The sequence below is a fragment of the Haliaeetus albicilla genome, chromosome 19, assembly GCF_947461875.1.
Source record: "Haliaeetus albicilla chromosome 19, bHalAlb1.1, whole genome shotgun sequence".
In the NCBI taxonomy this organism is placed as follows: domain Eukaryota; kingdom Metazoa; phylum Chordata; class Aves; order Accipitriformes; family Accipitridae; genus Haliaeetus; species Haliaeetus albicilla.
In genome coordinates, this window is record NC_091501.1 from 10,943,434 (window position 1) to 10,957,008 (window position 13,575).

At 38.7% G+C, this 13,575-nt stretch overlaps 1 protein-coding gene across 6 annotated transcripts in view; it reads right to left on the reverse strand.

Annotated features, from left to right (window-relative positions):
* Positions 1–6,098: 6,098 nt before the first annotated feature.
* BICD1 (BICD cargo adaptor 1) overlaps positions 6,099–13,575 on the reverse strand; it is a 182,695-nt gene continuing 175,218 nt past the window's right edge. For 4 of the 6 annotated variants that reach the window (XM_069807594.1, XM_069807593.1, XM_069807596.1 and 1 more), the window contains one exon: positions 6,099–11,946. In XM_069807594.1, the coding sequence (XP_069663695.1) occupies positions 11,859–11,946 (88 nt within the window). In that variant the 3' untranslated portion in view covers positions 6,099–11,858. The remainder of the gene's footprint in view (positions 11,947–13,575) is intronic. The other 2 variants (XM_069807600.1, XM_069807597.1) reach the window with 2 other exon arrangements.

The window sequence follows — 13,575 nt, forward strand, 5'->3', positions numbered from 1 at the left end:
AAAAAGGATGGGTGGGTAGGTAGCCCCCAGAAGAAAATCCATGGCAGTTTCTTTTCACCCAGATAATAATGCTTCTAATACAGATCTCTGTTCTGTCTTGCTTGACTGTGTAAGGGGGAACACTGTTACGTTTTATTTGTTTCCCCCTGTTGTCATTTTGGGCCCTATCAAAGATAGTTTTGGGGACTACCCAGCAGCAGGTTTTGTCCACTTTCAGCCACTGTAATAAAGACTTTCTTCCTCTACCACACAGAAGACCACCAGATGAATGCTAACATGTAGGTCTGAAGAAAAGCATTATAATAACCAAAGAAACATTCCTGCTACATACTGCCTCGATGTTAATTTCGTCTCATCCATTTTTTGCTGCGCAGAATCATTTTGTCTATTGCAAGCAAATTCTTGGATTTTATTGAAATCATGTTGAGAGAAAGCTACCACACATATCCCTTAGTTTTACTGAAGGATTGCTGCTTAGAGGGAGTAATTGCTATTTAATCCATTTTGTCAGGCAAGTCTTGCAGAATGGCATTCATTTAACAAAGACTGATTGCTTTTAGAAGTCAGAATACTCTTCATTATCACCACCACAGGTTAATGTAATATGTTTCCGACTATCCAATTAATGTCAGACATTTAGATACCATTAACAACAGTGCTTTAGCTTTGATTTGGATTAACTACAGGTGAAAACAAACTTCTATAAGGTCGTGTTAGTAAAACGGAGAGAGGAAGCAAGCTGTGCTTGAGAAAAATGTTCTACTCTCCTTCCATTTGTTCTTTCCTTCTGCAATGAAAGCCAACAGCCACTATGAAAAACAGCTTAAAAACCATGGTCTAAGCTCCCCATTTGAAACATTTTAGTGGAGTCTGATTCCCAGGGCAGGAGTGACAACTCTCGTAGGTGTACCCCACATCCAAAATCAATAGTGTCTCTAGCTTTTTGCCAGATAAAGTTAAACTCACTGTTGAAAATTGTTTAAATTAGGCCAAGCTGCTCCTGATACGGCCCACAGGTGCCTTGTGGTCTAACAGGAAAATACATGCCAGCGAGATCTTTGGTGTTCTTTTCCCAGGGGCTGTTGAGGAGCGGGCGGTGGGCTGCGCTAATCCGCTGATGGTGGCAGCGGCCAGCTCCTCACCACCATCCCTTCTGGGCCTGCAGCTTCTCCCTTTTCTCAGAGGGGCCTGCGCCTACTGAGGTGATGGGAAAGTTGGTAGTGACTCCTGGGGAAAAGATGACAGCTTGTGTGGAAGGAGCTGGTGGCTGCTATGAGCTGTTCCTCTGGCATGCTCCCTACGCACAAGCTCCGGGAAGGGCTGCAGGGCCTTTGTCCATGTAGAAATGTGCGACCACGAAACAAAGTGCTCTTTGCCATTGCTTTGCATTTATTCCCAATGCCAAGCCTCAGGTCCATTCTCTTTCATTGGTGCTATAACGTATGGGATCGTACTTTGTTTAAAAAGCCACGTACTGCTGAGGTGCTGTATACATTAAATGTTAACCATTGTCTCTCTATGAATGCCTACCTAAACAGTAAAGCAAAATGTTTTGGTTCTCTCCTTTACAAATCAACACCTGGAGAGCAACTGGCTGATAAAACATGTTGTGAAAAGAAAGGCATAATTATTACTTCCAGCTCTGGAAGAGAATATACCAGTCTCAATATTGCAATACTCCCGTAACTTTGTTTCTTTTCCTTATTGTAAAAACAAAGCTGTGGGGTACTTAAGATGTCTTCTAATGAGGCATATGGTACATGCACAGGAGTTTCAGCATGCTTCTCAATAATTTATAGTGACTTACACCAGAGAGACTTCAAAGCTGTTGCTGCATTTGCTGACTCCTCTAAGTTAGCTTCAACCACCTTTGTTTTCCTTCATTCTGCTCCGCGTTCCACAGACTCCCTTGGATCTTTCGGGGCTGAAATGTGATTATTTGGAGCAAAGGCTGTGAAAAGGATATAAATGCTGCTCCTGTTCCACTTAAACTCTCTCGTATCCTGAATCTCAAAAATAGCATTCCATTCATATTTATAATTTTTAAAATGTATTTTTATCTCCAGAGACCTAACATTGTCTAATTTTGGAACTCATTACTTCAAGCAAGCTTTACAGTATATATCCGAGGGTTTATGCACTGCAAATGACTGTAACTTTACCATACCGAGATGTGCCATGCTTTTATATTCAAGCATAAATAGCACTAAGGTAAACTGCGTAGACAAGGGGTCTGAAACTTCAGAAACTCCAGAACCTTAATTTGGGCTCTGTCGCAGATTTATGTTCATGATTTTGAAGAGTCTTTAAAGGGATGTAGTCACTTTAAAGGAAATCCAAGTTCTCTACCAGAAAAAGAACATCTATATTTTACCGAGCTAACATTGTTGGGAGAAGAAAAGTTTTCCCATGTTGAGGCAACATTTTCATCTTAGGCCTAGTGAGTCAAATTGCCTGTTTGGTTTACAGGCCTGGCACACAGTCAGAAGGAGGGCATAGGTCTAAGGAAATTAAAACCTGAAAGGGGATGTTGAACCTCAGCTATTTATATTGAGGATCTATTAATACCAAGCACTGCAGAAATAGGGAATGAGTTCTGAACCAACTCAAGCACTCGAGCAATGCAGGTTCTGGAGCAGGGTATGTAACACATGGACTAAATAACTCACCTTGCTGAGAGCACCTGGCTACCATCTCTAAACCAACTTCGGTGTTCCAGTGTGTGCAGGGTGGATGTACGTGGAGAGATGAAGGGTTACATGTAAAGAAACTTGGCTCACTTTGTTGAGCGTTGATGTTTTCCCATTGCACAGTCTCAATTTGTCTATCTGTAGGTGAGAGATAACAGTACCCATTTTGCAAAAATGTTTTGGGAATGAATTAATATGCATAGTGTGCTCTGAAGATAAAAAGAGCTACTTTGCATTTGGCTTAGATAACAAAAACCTCTGAAAGCAGTGGTTGCTTCACAGAGGCATTTTCTTTTTAAGTAATGTAGGACTTTGAGATGGCTGGTATTTGTATGCAGCGCATTTATCTAAGTTCTAATTCTATGTTTTGCATGGCTGAAGTCATGCAAGCTGGTCACAAAAGCACTCGTCAGTCGCATCTTCAAATTGCGTGAGATACTCCATGTTATCCACTAAAGTCTGTGGTGCTTTGCTCCAACCCAGGGATCTCTTTAAATAAAATTTGAAAGGAATGAACTGAATGGCAGGTCCATTTATTCAGGTTGAAGCAAGTTTCCCAACCGTGAATGGCGTGGGTCAAACCCCACCTGATTCTAAAGTAACTTCCCTGGTCTAGGGCCTGATGGTAGCATCTATATAGCCATGAAGGACAGCTGCGGCTTCATCTTAGAGCGCTAACAAACTGTATCACTATAGAAAGAGCTACCTTGGATGGATCAGCATTGAGCCAGCTGAGTTTACAGAGGTCGTCTATCTCTAATAGAGGTTTCTTATTGCTATAGCAAAGCCATTTAGTCTTGTATAGGGGGATAGAAGACGACCTGTGTGCTATAAAAACAGTACCTCTTTTTTCTCCTGCGATCATAGGCCTTTCCCATCTCTGTAAGGGAAAACCAAATATTGAGCTTACATCCTCTGCATTCAGAATTGGTCATCAAGGGAGCTCTGTACTCATGTAGCTTTCCATATTATATTCCTAATCTGAGTAAATAGCCTCAGTTTTAATACCTTAACCAATGAGACAGCATTGAATAGCAAATATCAATTTCCTTGAGAGAGGTGATCAACACTTAAAAAGATGACAGCCCTTCCCACGTAGGGAGTCCTATTAATTTAAATGGACACAACTGTCTCATTATTTATTTCCAAAGTTTGCTGGATAACTCACTCAAGGGAGATGAAAGGGCTTCTTTCCCCCACCTGATATGAAGCTTTCTTACAAATAACATTTTCTCAATCATGTGTTATTATAACCATTATTTAAATGTTTTTTTTTCTCTAAAACCAGCCACCAAACCTTATTCCTGAAGTTAGATAACTCCAATATGATATAAGAGAATTTATAAATAATGAGTGAATTGTGTGTTTTCTAATATACTGCTCTAGTCAGGAAGGAATCATTCTTGCAAAGGTCAATATTTTTTACTGGGTTATTGAGCTTCTGCTGAGTTGCCAACTATAGTATTGAGCTTTATTTTTCTGCAAGGTTAGGACTTTCTTCTTTCATTCAGGCAATCACTCAAACCCTCCACTGAGAGCAAAGTAGTTGTGCCTGTGCCTTTAGCATACACAAATAGATGAGAGCTGGCTTTATTCCAAATATTTTTTCCCAGGATGCACATTATTATTATTATCTATTTTAGCTCCATTTCCCCCCTGTAGTTTGTTCTACATATAAAATCTTCTATGTTTATCATTCACGGGCTGCTAGAAGGTGTGGATGTCAGGCCCTTCGATATGGCCCTCTTCATAATTAGTACCTCTGTTCTTATTATTAGTCCCATGAAATGTAGGTTTCAACATCGTTCAAAAATTATGCAGTAATTTTTTGTGCTCAACCTGAGTTGCCAGTGGCCTGTCAGTGTTTTATGGTGTTAAGAGAGTCAAACTATGGCTCCTGCTGCCTTTAGGTATAGGTGGGAGTGCTCTGCATTTCTCTAAGTGTAACTGGAAGATTTACCAAGGGAGGCATCCAGAAACAAAGGCTTGCAGTGGCAGTTCCTGTAAACTTTAGCTTTGGGATCTTTTCCATCATCATTTCCCATATTCCTATAGGAAAACCAATAGTTCGTTCGTCAGAAATTACCTCCTGCTCCAGAACAAGGGGTAACGGTGCTTCTCAAGGCAGATACTACACAAAAGTTTTCTCTGGAAACAAAAGATACATTTTTTTGGAGTAGTTGGTTGTTTTTTTTTAACCCAGACTATTTCAGCGACCTTACTCACACCATCGCCTCTCAGAGAGCTGCACAGGACCAGCTGAAGGGACGATACAGAGGAAGGGGAAGGAGCAATATGGGTTACAAGCTTCTCAAATCAACGTTCACACAAGGGGCAACTCTCTGTGAAACTGCTATTGAAAAAAATACGCTGAGGAAGAAAAGTCTGCTTTCCCCCTTTTTTTTTTTTTAAGCTCAGAAACTCTCATAATTTAAAATCAAAGGGGAGGATCACCCGGTATAAGAAAATTCTATCCTGAGCAGTCACACTTCTGCTAAAATGATCGTGCAACACCATTGACAAAGGCACTTCTGCAACAAACACAGATATGGTGGGAGACCTCTCCCTGCTAGATGAGAAAAAGGAAGAAAAGAGAGAAGTAGGAAGAACTTAGACAAGTAACAGCTCTTGAACTGCATTTCTGTCACCATGCACAAATCCTGTTACAACCCAAAGCACCTCGCCAGCCAAAACCAAAGCCAGCGCTCCAATAGTTCCCACGGAGTCAAACATGGCAGCAGGCTTGGAGGTGCAATCCTTCCTCCAGGCTCTTCCCTTTTCCTGGCCCATTTCTAAAAGCTGGACATTTGCTACCCACCCCTCAGAGACCCTGCGAGCCCCAAAGTTCACCGGAGGAGCTGCAGCAGCCACCTGCCTGCTCAGGTCGAGCTCCCAGACAACTGCGGGACTGGCTGCGGGGGGAGGATTTTGACCCCCTGGCTGTCAGAGCAAGGCTTTTCCACAAGGGAAAAGGATGTTTCTTAGTTTAAAAAGCAGGTATGGTACACTGTACTGTACACAGCACTCCCAAGCTAATTTTATGCTGACTTCAGCTCTTCCTTTGCTTCTACATCCCCTGAGGGTGGAGATTTGCATCTTATAAAGCGTTCTTGTACTGAGACTTTATGCAGATGTTGCAGCACTTCAGAGATTACTCAAATCTGTTGGAAACACTATACGGGGAATCAGTATTTTAGTACCTGCCTCAACCTCAGAAAACAGAGGAAGCATCTTTGCTTTAATTCCGATTGCCTTTTCCTTTAATGTTGATTTCCCTTCTCAATTTCCTGTCTGATACCTTTTAAACTTACAGTTATGGCTCTTTAAGAACTAAATAAATGTAAAAGTATAATCTAAGCCAACGCACTGCAAACTGATGTAAATAGAAGTAGACCAGACAGCATGGCATTAAATGAACAAAAATGGCCAGTTTATTCACTGGAACAGTTATGCATTACACTGTAATTTTAATTGGAACATAAAGATGTAAGAATCAGTATATTGGCTTCTTTTAATTATTTTCTTCAGCACTAGAGTGTTTTTCCCAACCATTTGACTGCATGATCATATTACACATGTACAAGCACAGACTTTATGAATCCCTCACAAGGCATTAATCTAGGATTGTCTACAAGGACAAGAAAGAGTTAACATGGGAATTACTTCAATTTTAAAAACAAATTATGCATTTTTGGAAACAAGAATCATTTAACTTTTTTGCTTTTAGCATAAAGTAGCAACAAGAAGAGTTTCCAATATTCAGTCTTTAGCAAATGAACATATATACTTTTATATTCTTCACCACCTAGAAACACTCCATCATTTAACCCCAAGAAGGCAGGACAACATAATGTCAATTCAACATAGGAGTAGCTGAGTTATTACAGCAGTAAACATACAGTATACAAATTTGTGTTTGTCACAAACTCCACCAATGTTAAAACTCTTGAAAGGAACACAGCAATCTGTATGGTTCGTTAGATACAGAACATCATGCAAACAGAAACATTCAATAGATTACAAAAGTCACAAAACATCAGTTTTCTTTTTTTTTTTAATTGTTTACAAAGGATCAAGTTAATTAACCCTTTAACAGTCAAACCACAGGGCTGAAAATCAATAGGGCAGTAACTAATAAAATGGACTTAATTTATCCACTGGCATAGCACACATAGCCATATCTGTGAACAGGAAGGAAAAAAACAAAAAAGCTAGATTACTCTTATTTCTTCTTCATAGCTGATAAAATAACAACTCAGCTAGCAAGCCAGTCTACTTAAAACTTTTATCAGTCGCTTGTGTTTATTGATTTCCAAAATATTTTTGAAATCAAATAACCATATACTTAATAAAAACTGTTTAACTCAGATTACTAATGCTGAGAAAAAACATATACTCTTCTCCACTCTTTCTTTTACAGCAAATCGTGATAATCAAAACAAATACAGAGCTTCGTAGAAAGACATTTTTGAAACACATGGCCCTATCACCCAGAGTCTGCCCGCACATTAACTCCAGTCATGAAATATAGGATTTTTCCTTTACCTTTTATCAGTTTATCACTTGGTTGCCATTAGATTTCATGAAGGGTATTTTCAAGAACTGCACAGGAAACAGATTAAAATCCAATAAGGATTTAAGCCATGCACCTCCAAAAGAAAGATACAGACTCTCTGTGATATTCCTCTTACCTTTCTAGCAAGAGGAATATGCAGATTGCACAAGAAATAAGAATGTTCTAGCTTAGTTATGGATATAGGAAAGCTACACGATGCTAAGAATCTCATGCACACATTTTACATTGCATATTTAGATGCATTTGTGCCTGAAGGCGAAAGGCAATTGCTTTTTTGTTTCTTTTCCACAGGATGCTTAATTATACTAAAAAAACCCTTAATGGCTAAAAAAGTCTGAATATTGTATATTCCTTTCAGACTCACTGCACACACAGCAAAGGAAAACTGAAGAAAAGTGAAGACTGGAAATTTTAAAGAGGTAACTGTAGCAATTATCATACTTCAAAGGTAAAACTTCAGTGCCTGCCGTTCTCAATCAAACAAAGATTTCTGAAGTACAAAAGAGAAATTTACTGTAACCTTAGTGGATATGCATCTTCTGCCAAAGAAAGGAACAGACCTCAGAAGGGCTGATATAATCTATACCTTATGATGATGATCAATCCAGCTATAGTGGAATTGGTAGCACAACTACTGACTTTGGCATCACGCGCTGAACAATAAGGTTGGTATCAAAATAAGGGCCCAGGCTCGTGGGTGTTGTTCCCAGTGTGGTAAGGACTGGGTCTGATTTTACTAACAGCTTACTTAAGTATTTCCAACATAACTATCATGAGCAGCCTTCATACGTGAGGTCATATATCATAAGTGAGGTTATATTTCATAACATATCCTTTCTGTTCACACTTAAATATGGCAAATGGCTTAAACAAGTTCACAGTTTCTAAAATAAAAAATAAACTGAAAGTCACCTTGGCATTAAAACTTGCAGCGTTAATTACAGTTTCATTCTATGAACCCTACTGTATATCTATGATTACATTAATTTACTGTGAAAAACATGAATGGAGAAAGCACAGAGATACCAACCTGTCAATCAGATCAATCAGAAAGAATAACACTATTGCCTCCACCTAAAAGGCAGAAACTTCTATACGATTTGCGTGAAAAATGGTAATATTTCCTCTTCTGTAAAACCTCCATTTATCTTCTGACTGATAGAAAATATATCTTCCATACTATTACATTTTACAATTTATTTATTCAACTTTTTCTCCCCTTATATTTGATTTTTTTTTTCCTATTTTTTTTCCCACACATTTCCTATAAACTGGATTCCCAGAAGTGGATCATGTCACTGAAAAAGCAATATTTTTTTTTCACTACATCAGAAAACAAAACCCAAACCAGAATGCCTCAAGAACTGAACAGGCTATTCCAAATCCAAAGAAGTTTCAAGGCCATCACAGAGAATGAAAAGATGCATTTCAGATGTGAAAGTGGAAGCAGGATTTGAATTTCTTCTTTACTGTGTAGGACACATTCCAGACTTTCTGAGTATACTCAACCATTACAAAATATATGTGCTGGTTTTTCTCAATCTTTAAAAACCAGAATATGTATCAACACATCATAAATTAATTTTAAATGGGCAAAATACAGTATTTTGCAACTCTTAAAAAATCAGGCTTTTGTTTCTGGTTTTGTCTGCATGTAAATATTTCCTACAAAATCTCTCATAAAGGGGTATGTTATCAATCACTAAATAATAAAGAAGAATTTATCATCTCAAGTTCAAGATATATACTTTATTTTGTACTGGTTAACTGACAAAAGTTGTCCCAGGGACCTACACAATTTTATAACTTACAATGCAATAACTACAACCATTTGTACATTTAAGTTGGTTTGTTTCTAGTTCTCTTACATTTCCAACACTTAAGTTTTATTATATATAAAAAAATGTAAATTGAAAACTTCGAAACGAAGAATTTAAAGCTTAAGAGAATAAAAAATTTAATAAACCCACTTATTTCTATAAAACAGGGCCACGATTTCTATACCATTGGATGCTGTTTCATAACTCTTGATCCACATGGACATACCAGTACAACGTTTCTATTTCTCAAAGCTGATCTGCAAATCACGACTGGAAACAAATACATTTCTAAACAACTGTTCCGATAAAACATTTTTTCCAATAAATTCGTATCTGTATAGAAAGGAAATATATTTCACTGAATTTCTGTTTAACTTAAATTTGGGGAAAATGCATTTGATTTGGATATGAAAATAGGAAAAAACTATTCCAAGTGCAGCCTGCAGTAACCGTATTCAAAGTGCAATACAAATTCTTTTTCTTCTTAACAATATACAGTAGCTGTCTTTGTTGACACAGACATGGCCACTGTACAATATCCATACAGCAGTCTGACAAGGTCAGGAATTCTGAGATGCTTGTTGAAGGCAGCATTTGCCTCAGACAAAATGTTGGGTTTTTTAAAGTAAAAATCAAAATAGCAGCTAATCTCAGTGTCAGACATTGTGATAGAGTTGAACAGGGTTTCACTTGACTTTTCTATGACAAGACAACAGGTAGGTTAAGTATGATACCGAATAGTGATGTAAATGTATATAAGACGACTCACGCGAACCGCATGGAAACCGAAGTCGAAACACTGCCGAGTGTCATCTGTTTGATCTGATCAGAACTGGATATCAGTTTATTCCCATTTTCTCCACCTCTGACTCTGAATGTTTTGTTACAATAGCTCAGCTGCTTTGCCAAGGTTACACGACATACGTTGTTGATGACATAGAGTATTTGTATTTACAGCACCTTCGTTACTGGTACTACGGTAATAATGATTTGTTAGGCACACTGAGTGGTCACCGATTCTTTCCTCTGCTGATGTTTTGTGTGTCATAACATTTGGTAAGCACTGTTACTAACAGAAGACTGACTTCATTTTCTCAGATTCAGGCAGAATATGAAAGAATTATTCCAACCACACCTGCAGCAATTTTTTTCCCCAGCTGGTCTGTACCTTAGGCTGTACTGTGTTTCCCGCTTGTAGGTCATACATATGCTGCAGAGAAGGAATAAAGACATGTGGTAGTATCTAAGCCTTTCTTCTGTAAATAAATTAAGGCCACCTGACAAAGCAAGGAGTCAGCTAGTTACCAACAAGTAGGCAGGTAGGCAGTACTGCAGACTTTTTTTCTAGCTGATGACCAGACGGGAAGCCCATAGATGCTGAACCATGACCCCATACTTAGCCACTTGCCCTGCTGTCAGGTACTGTGCAAAGTAAATTCCTCTATCCTTGATTTTGTTCTGAAACTCACTACATTTTAAGAAAAAGCCCAGACTTACTCAGCTTTTACAGGAAAGAATCTTTAACTAGGAACACTGTGCACTGTTGCGATAGAGTCTGCGTAGTGTAGATCACCTGAGTATTTGTCATAAACTGACATGAGCTAAGGTTCTGTGTCTGTTGATTTTTGGCAAGGAAAAAATGCACTACAGTAAAGTCCTACTAACTTTGATCCACACCATTAACCCTACCTGCATGAGTTCTTTCGCCACAGAATACTTCACATGAGATACATACGACTTTGCCATTCATACTAGCCTTTCACGGTAAGGCCTCGAGCTAGTATCCTGAATATGGGAGCGGGAGGAAATAATGTTTTTAATTAGCACACAGCATTTTACTTGTTTAGATTTTCTTTCTTAGATACCAAATAGAAAGTAACCTCAAAAAACAGCACCAATTCATCTACTTGTCTGAAATGCAAAATTATAATTACAATGCAAGCAAACAACTGAAAACAAATCAATACATCATCCTTTCATCTCCTTCTTAGGCTTAATAATTATCTTTCAGTGAAGAGCTACAACAAAACCAGAAGCTAGTGTAATAGGAATCAAAAAAACAAGTGCATAAACAATATCAGTGCAGCAGCAAAATATACAGTCATGTTAACATTCCAATTCAACCCATTTCCAACATTTTTGTGCAATAAAAATTGGCCATATACTGGCCAATGCAACAAGCCTCTTTTTAATACTAACACAGTCATTCTTCACTTAAGCTATTTCTGCTTGTTTTTTAAAAATAAAATCAATTAAATACAACTCTCTCTCAAAAAAAAAAGAAAAAAAAACCAACTGTATTTTCTAAACACAAAATTCTGGTCCAAATAAAGTAAGAAATAAATATCACACCCTTAATGACAAAAGGAAATTTGAACTGGTTCCTATGGCTGAACTTAGAGGATGTGAGGGTAGGATTTTTGTAACATACTTTTTTTAATATTGGCTTAAGTCTCTCATTATTTTGGAGGTAAAGCCAAGCAGCTGGAAGGAACATTTTTGTCAGGATGTTAAATTTCACTACACTTTAGTTGTGATAGCAAAGTTTGAATACAATCAGAGGAACCATAAAAAGTCTTCTTGATAGGTTGGGCTCTGTGCTTTGTGTTGTTCTTCTCAACCTTCCCTCAGTCGCCAGAGCAGGGGATATGAATCCAGACTTGTCAGTGCAGCAACAAGGCAGGATTGTCTACCGGCTTGCTGGGAACAACCCCAACCTTTGTTGCATGAACTCCACTCTGTTTGCATTTTCTCTTACGTTGCATATGAAGATTAGGGGTAAGGAGGAGGCTTAGAGAGACAGTTGAGAGGGGCACACTGAGAGCTGGAATGTGGCTGCTCTTCTGGAAGAGCATTAGGACTGAAAATTAAAAAGAAAAGAGAAAGAGTGCTTAAAATACATGGCAAACTTTTTACATGCATGTAAACAGTACAGGGCTGGAAACAAACTTTAAAAGGGGATGAATCCTCATCTCTAAACCTGTATCCTCAGATACACAGTATACATAAAGAAAATCCTCAGCGCGCACACATTCAGTGACACCTGGATGCACACACGAAGTAGCACAGATATCCTGCTTGCCAGTTCGTGTACACAATTGCTGTTTACATGCTCTGATGAAAAAATGCCGTGTGGAGAAATGAATGCATGTGCAAATGGGGGAGCAAATTTGAATGACAAAATACAGGTGCCATCTTTCCGTGAGCATTAAAGATTTTCTATATGCAACTGACGAGTTGTTTGAAATGGAGGATGGTGCCAGTCTGGAAAGCGGGTTTTGTCACTTTGTGAAAATGTGATCTCTTACTGAATGTGACCTATTTACTAGTACATTCACACAAATACAGTGTAACCTTCCTCGTCAGGCAACATAAGCATTACATATTTTGTAATCAACACTTCCAAAGGGGGGTGTGCGTGTGTTTTGTTCTCTGTTTTGCGCTGTTTGAATCCTCTTCAATTCTGTCGTATACTTTTGTCATTTGACTGTTTTTCACGTACAATTTGTCCGATAACAGCATTCGCTCCTTAAGCCTCTAAATGTGCATTTATAGCGTACAGTTTCATATAGCACAGAGGTCTGAACCAGCTCCCAGCAAACCAGGCGGGGCTGGAGGAGCAGCCTCGCAGTGGCAGCACAAAGATAAGGGGCAGCGAACGCAAACGTACCCCGCTTCTTGGTGCGGAGTTCCAGGGTGCTCCTGCTAGAAAAGCTTCGGATAATCAGGTTCGCTCATTTAAAGGCAGCTCAGCAGCCTATGCTACACTGCAGTGGGTAATGTGGACACAGCTTAAGTGAGTCCTGTATGACTCCTCAGCCTCGGCCTGTCCTGTTTTAAAAGGGTGAACTTAGCTCATCTTGCCAATGTCAAGCTAAGTGACAGCCATTAAACTTTCAAGGAAAGCATGTGGCAAAACAGGATACCAAACTAGAATGAAAGTAAATGCAATTTATAAAAACCACCCCAAAAGCCAGTTCTTTAATGTGTGTGGGAAGAGTTTTTTTCCTAATGTTTCAGATGTTCTACAGTCTTGAAGTTAGTCCAAGCTCAACAGTGTGATGTATGATGAAGCACAATCATTTGTCCCTGCCTTCAAGAAAATTTGCCTTTTCCGTTCTCCTTTAGAAACCGTGCTGTTACATATTATCTCTGCAGCACAGACTATTGGAGTGTTGGCTGAAGGAATGCAATTAGCCTATTGCTGAAAATGAATCAATTTGAAATGCCAGAGGTATTTGAAAATCTGCCCCTGAAAATGTAGTTCCACATATAGCATTTACTTAGGAAAACAAAAAAATGACATTGCGCTTACTTGAAGCCAGAAACAAGTGTGCACCATCATGATTAAGAAAGTAGATGGTAATGTTCACATTTTCAAATCAGAGAAGTCTAGGAGACTATGACCACAAATCCATAGGTATGACAATTCAGCAGGAGCTACAGTCTGTGCACCTCTGGGCTTATTTGTAGATCATAGACTTGTATG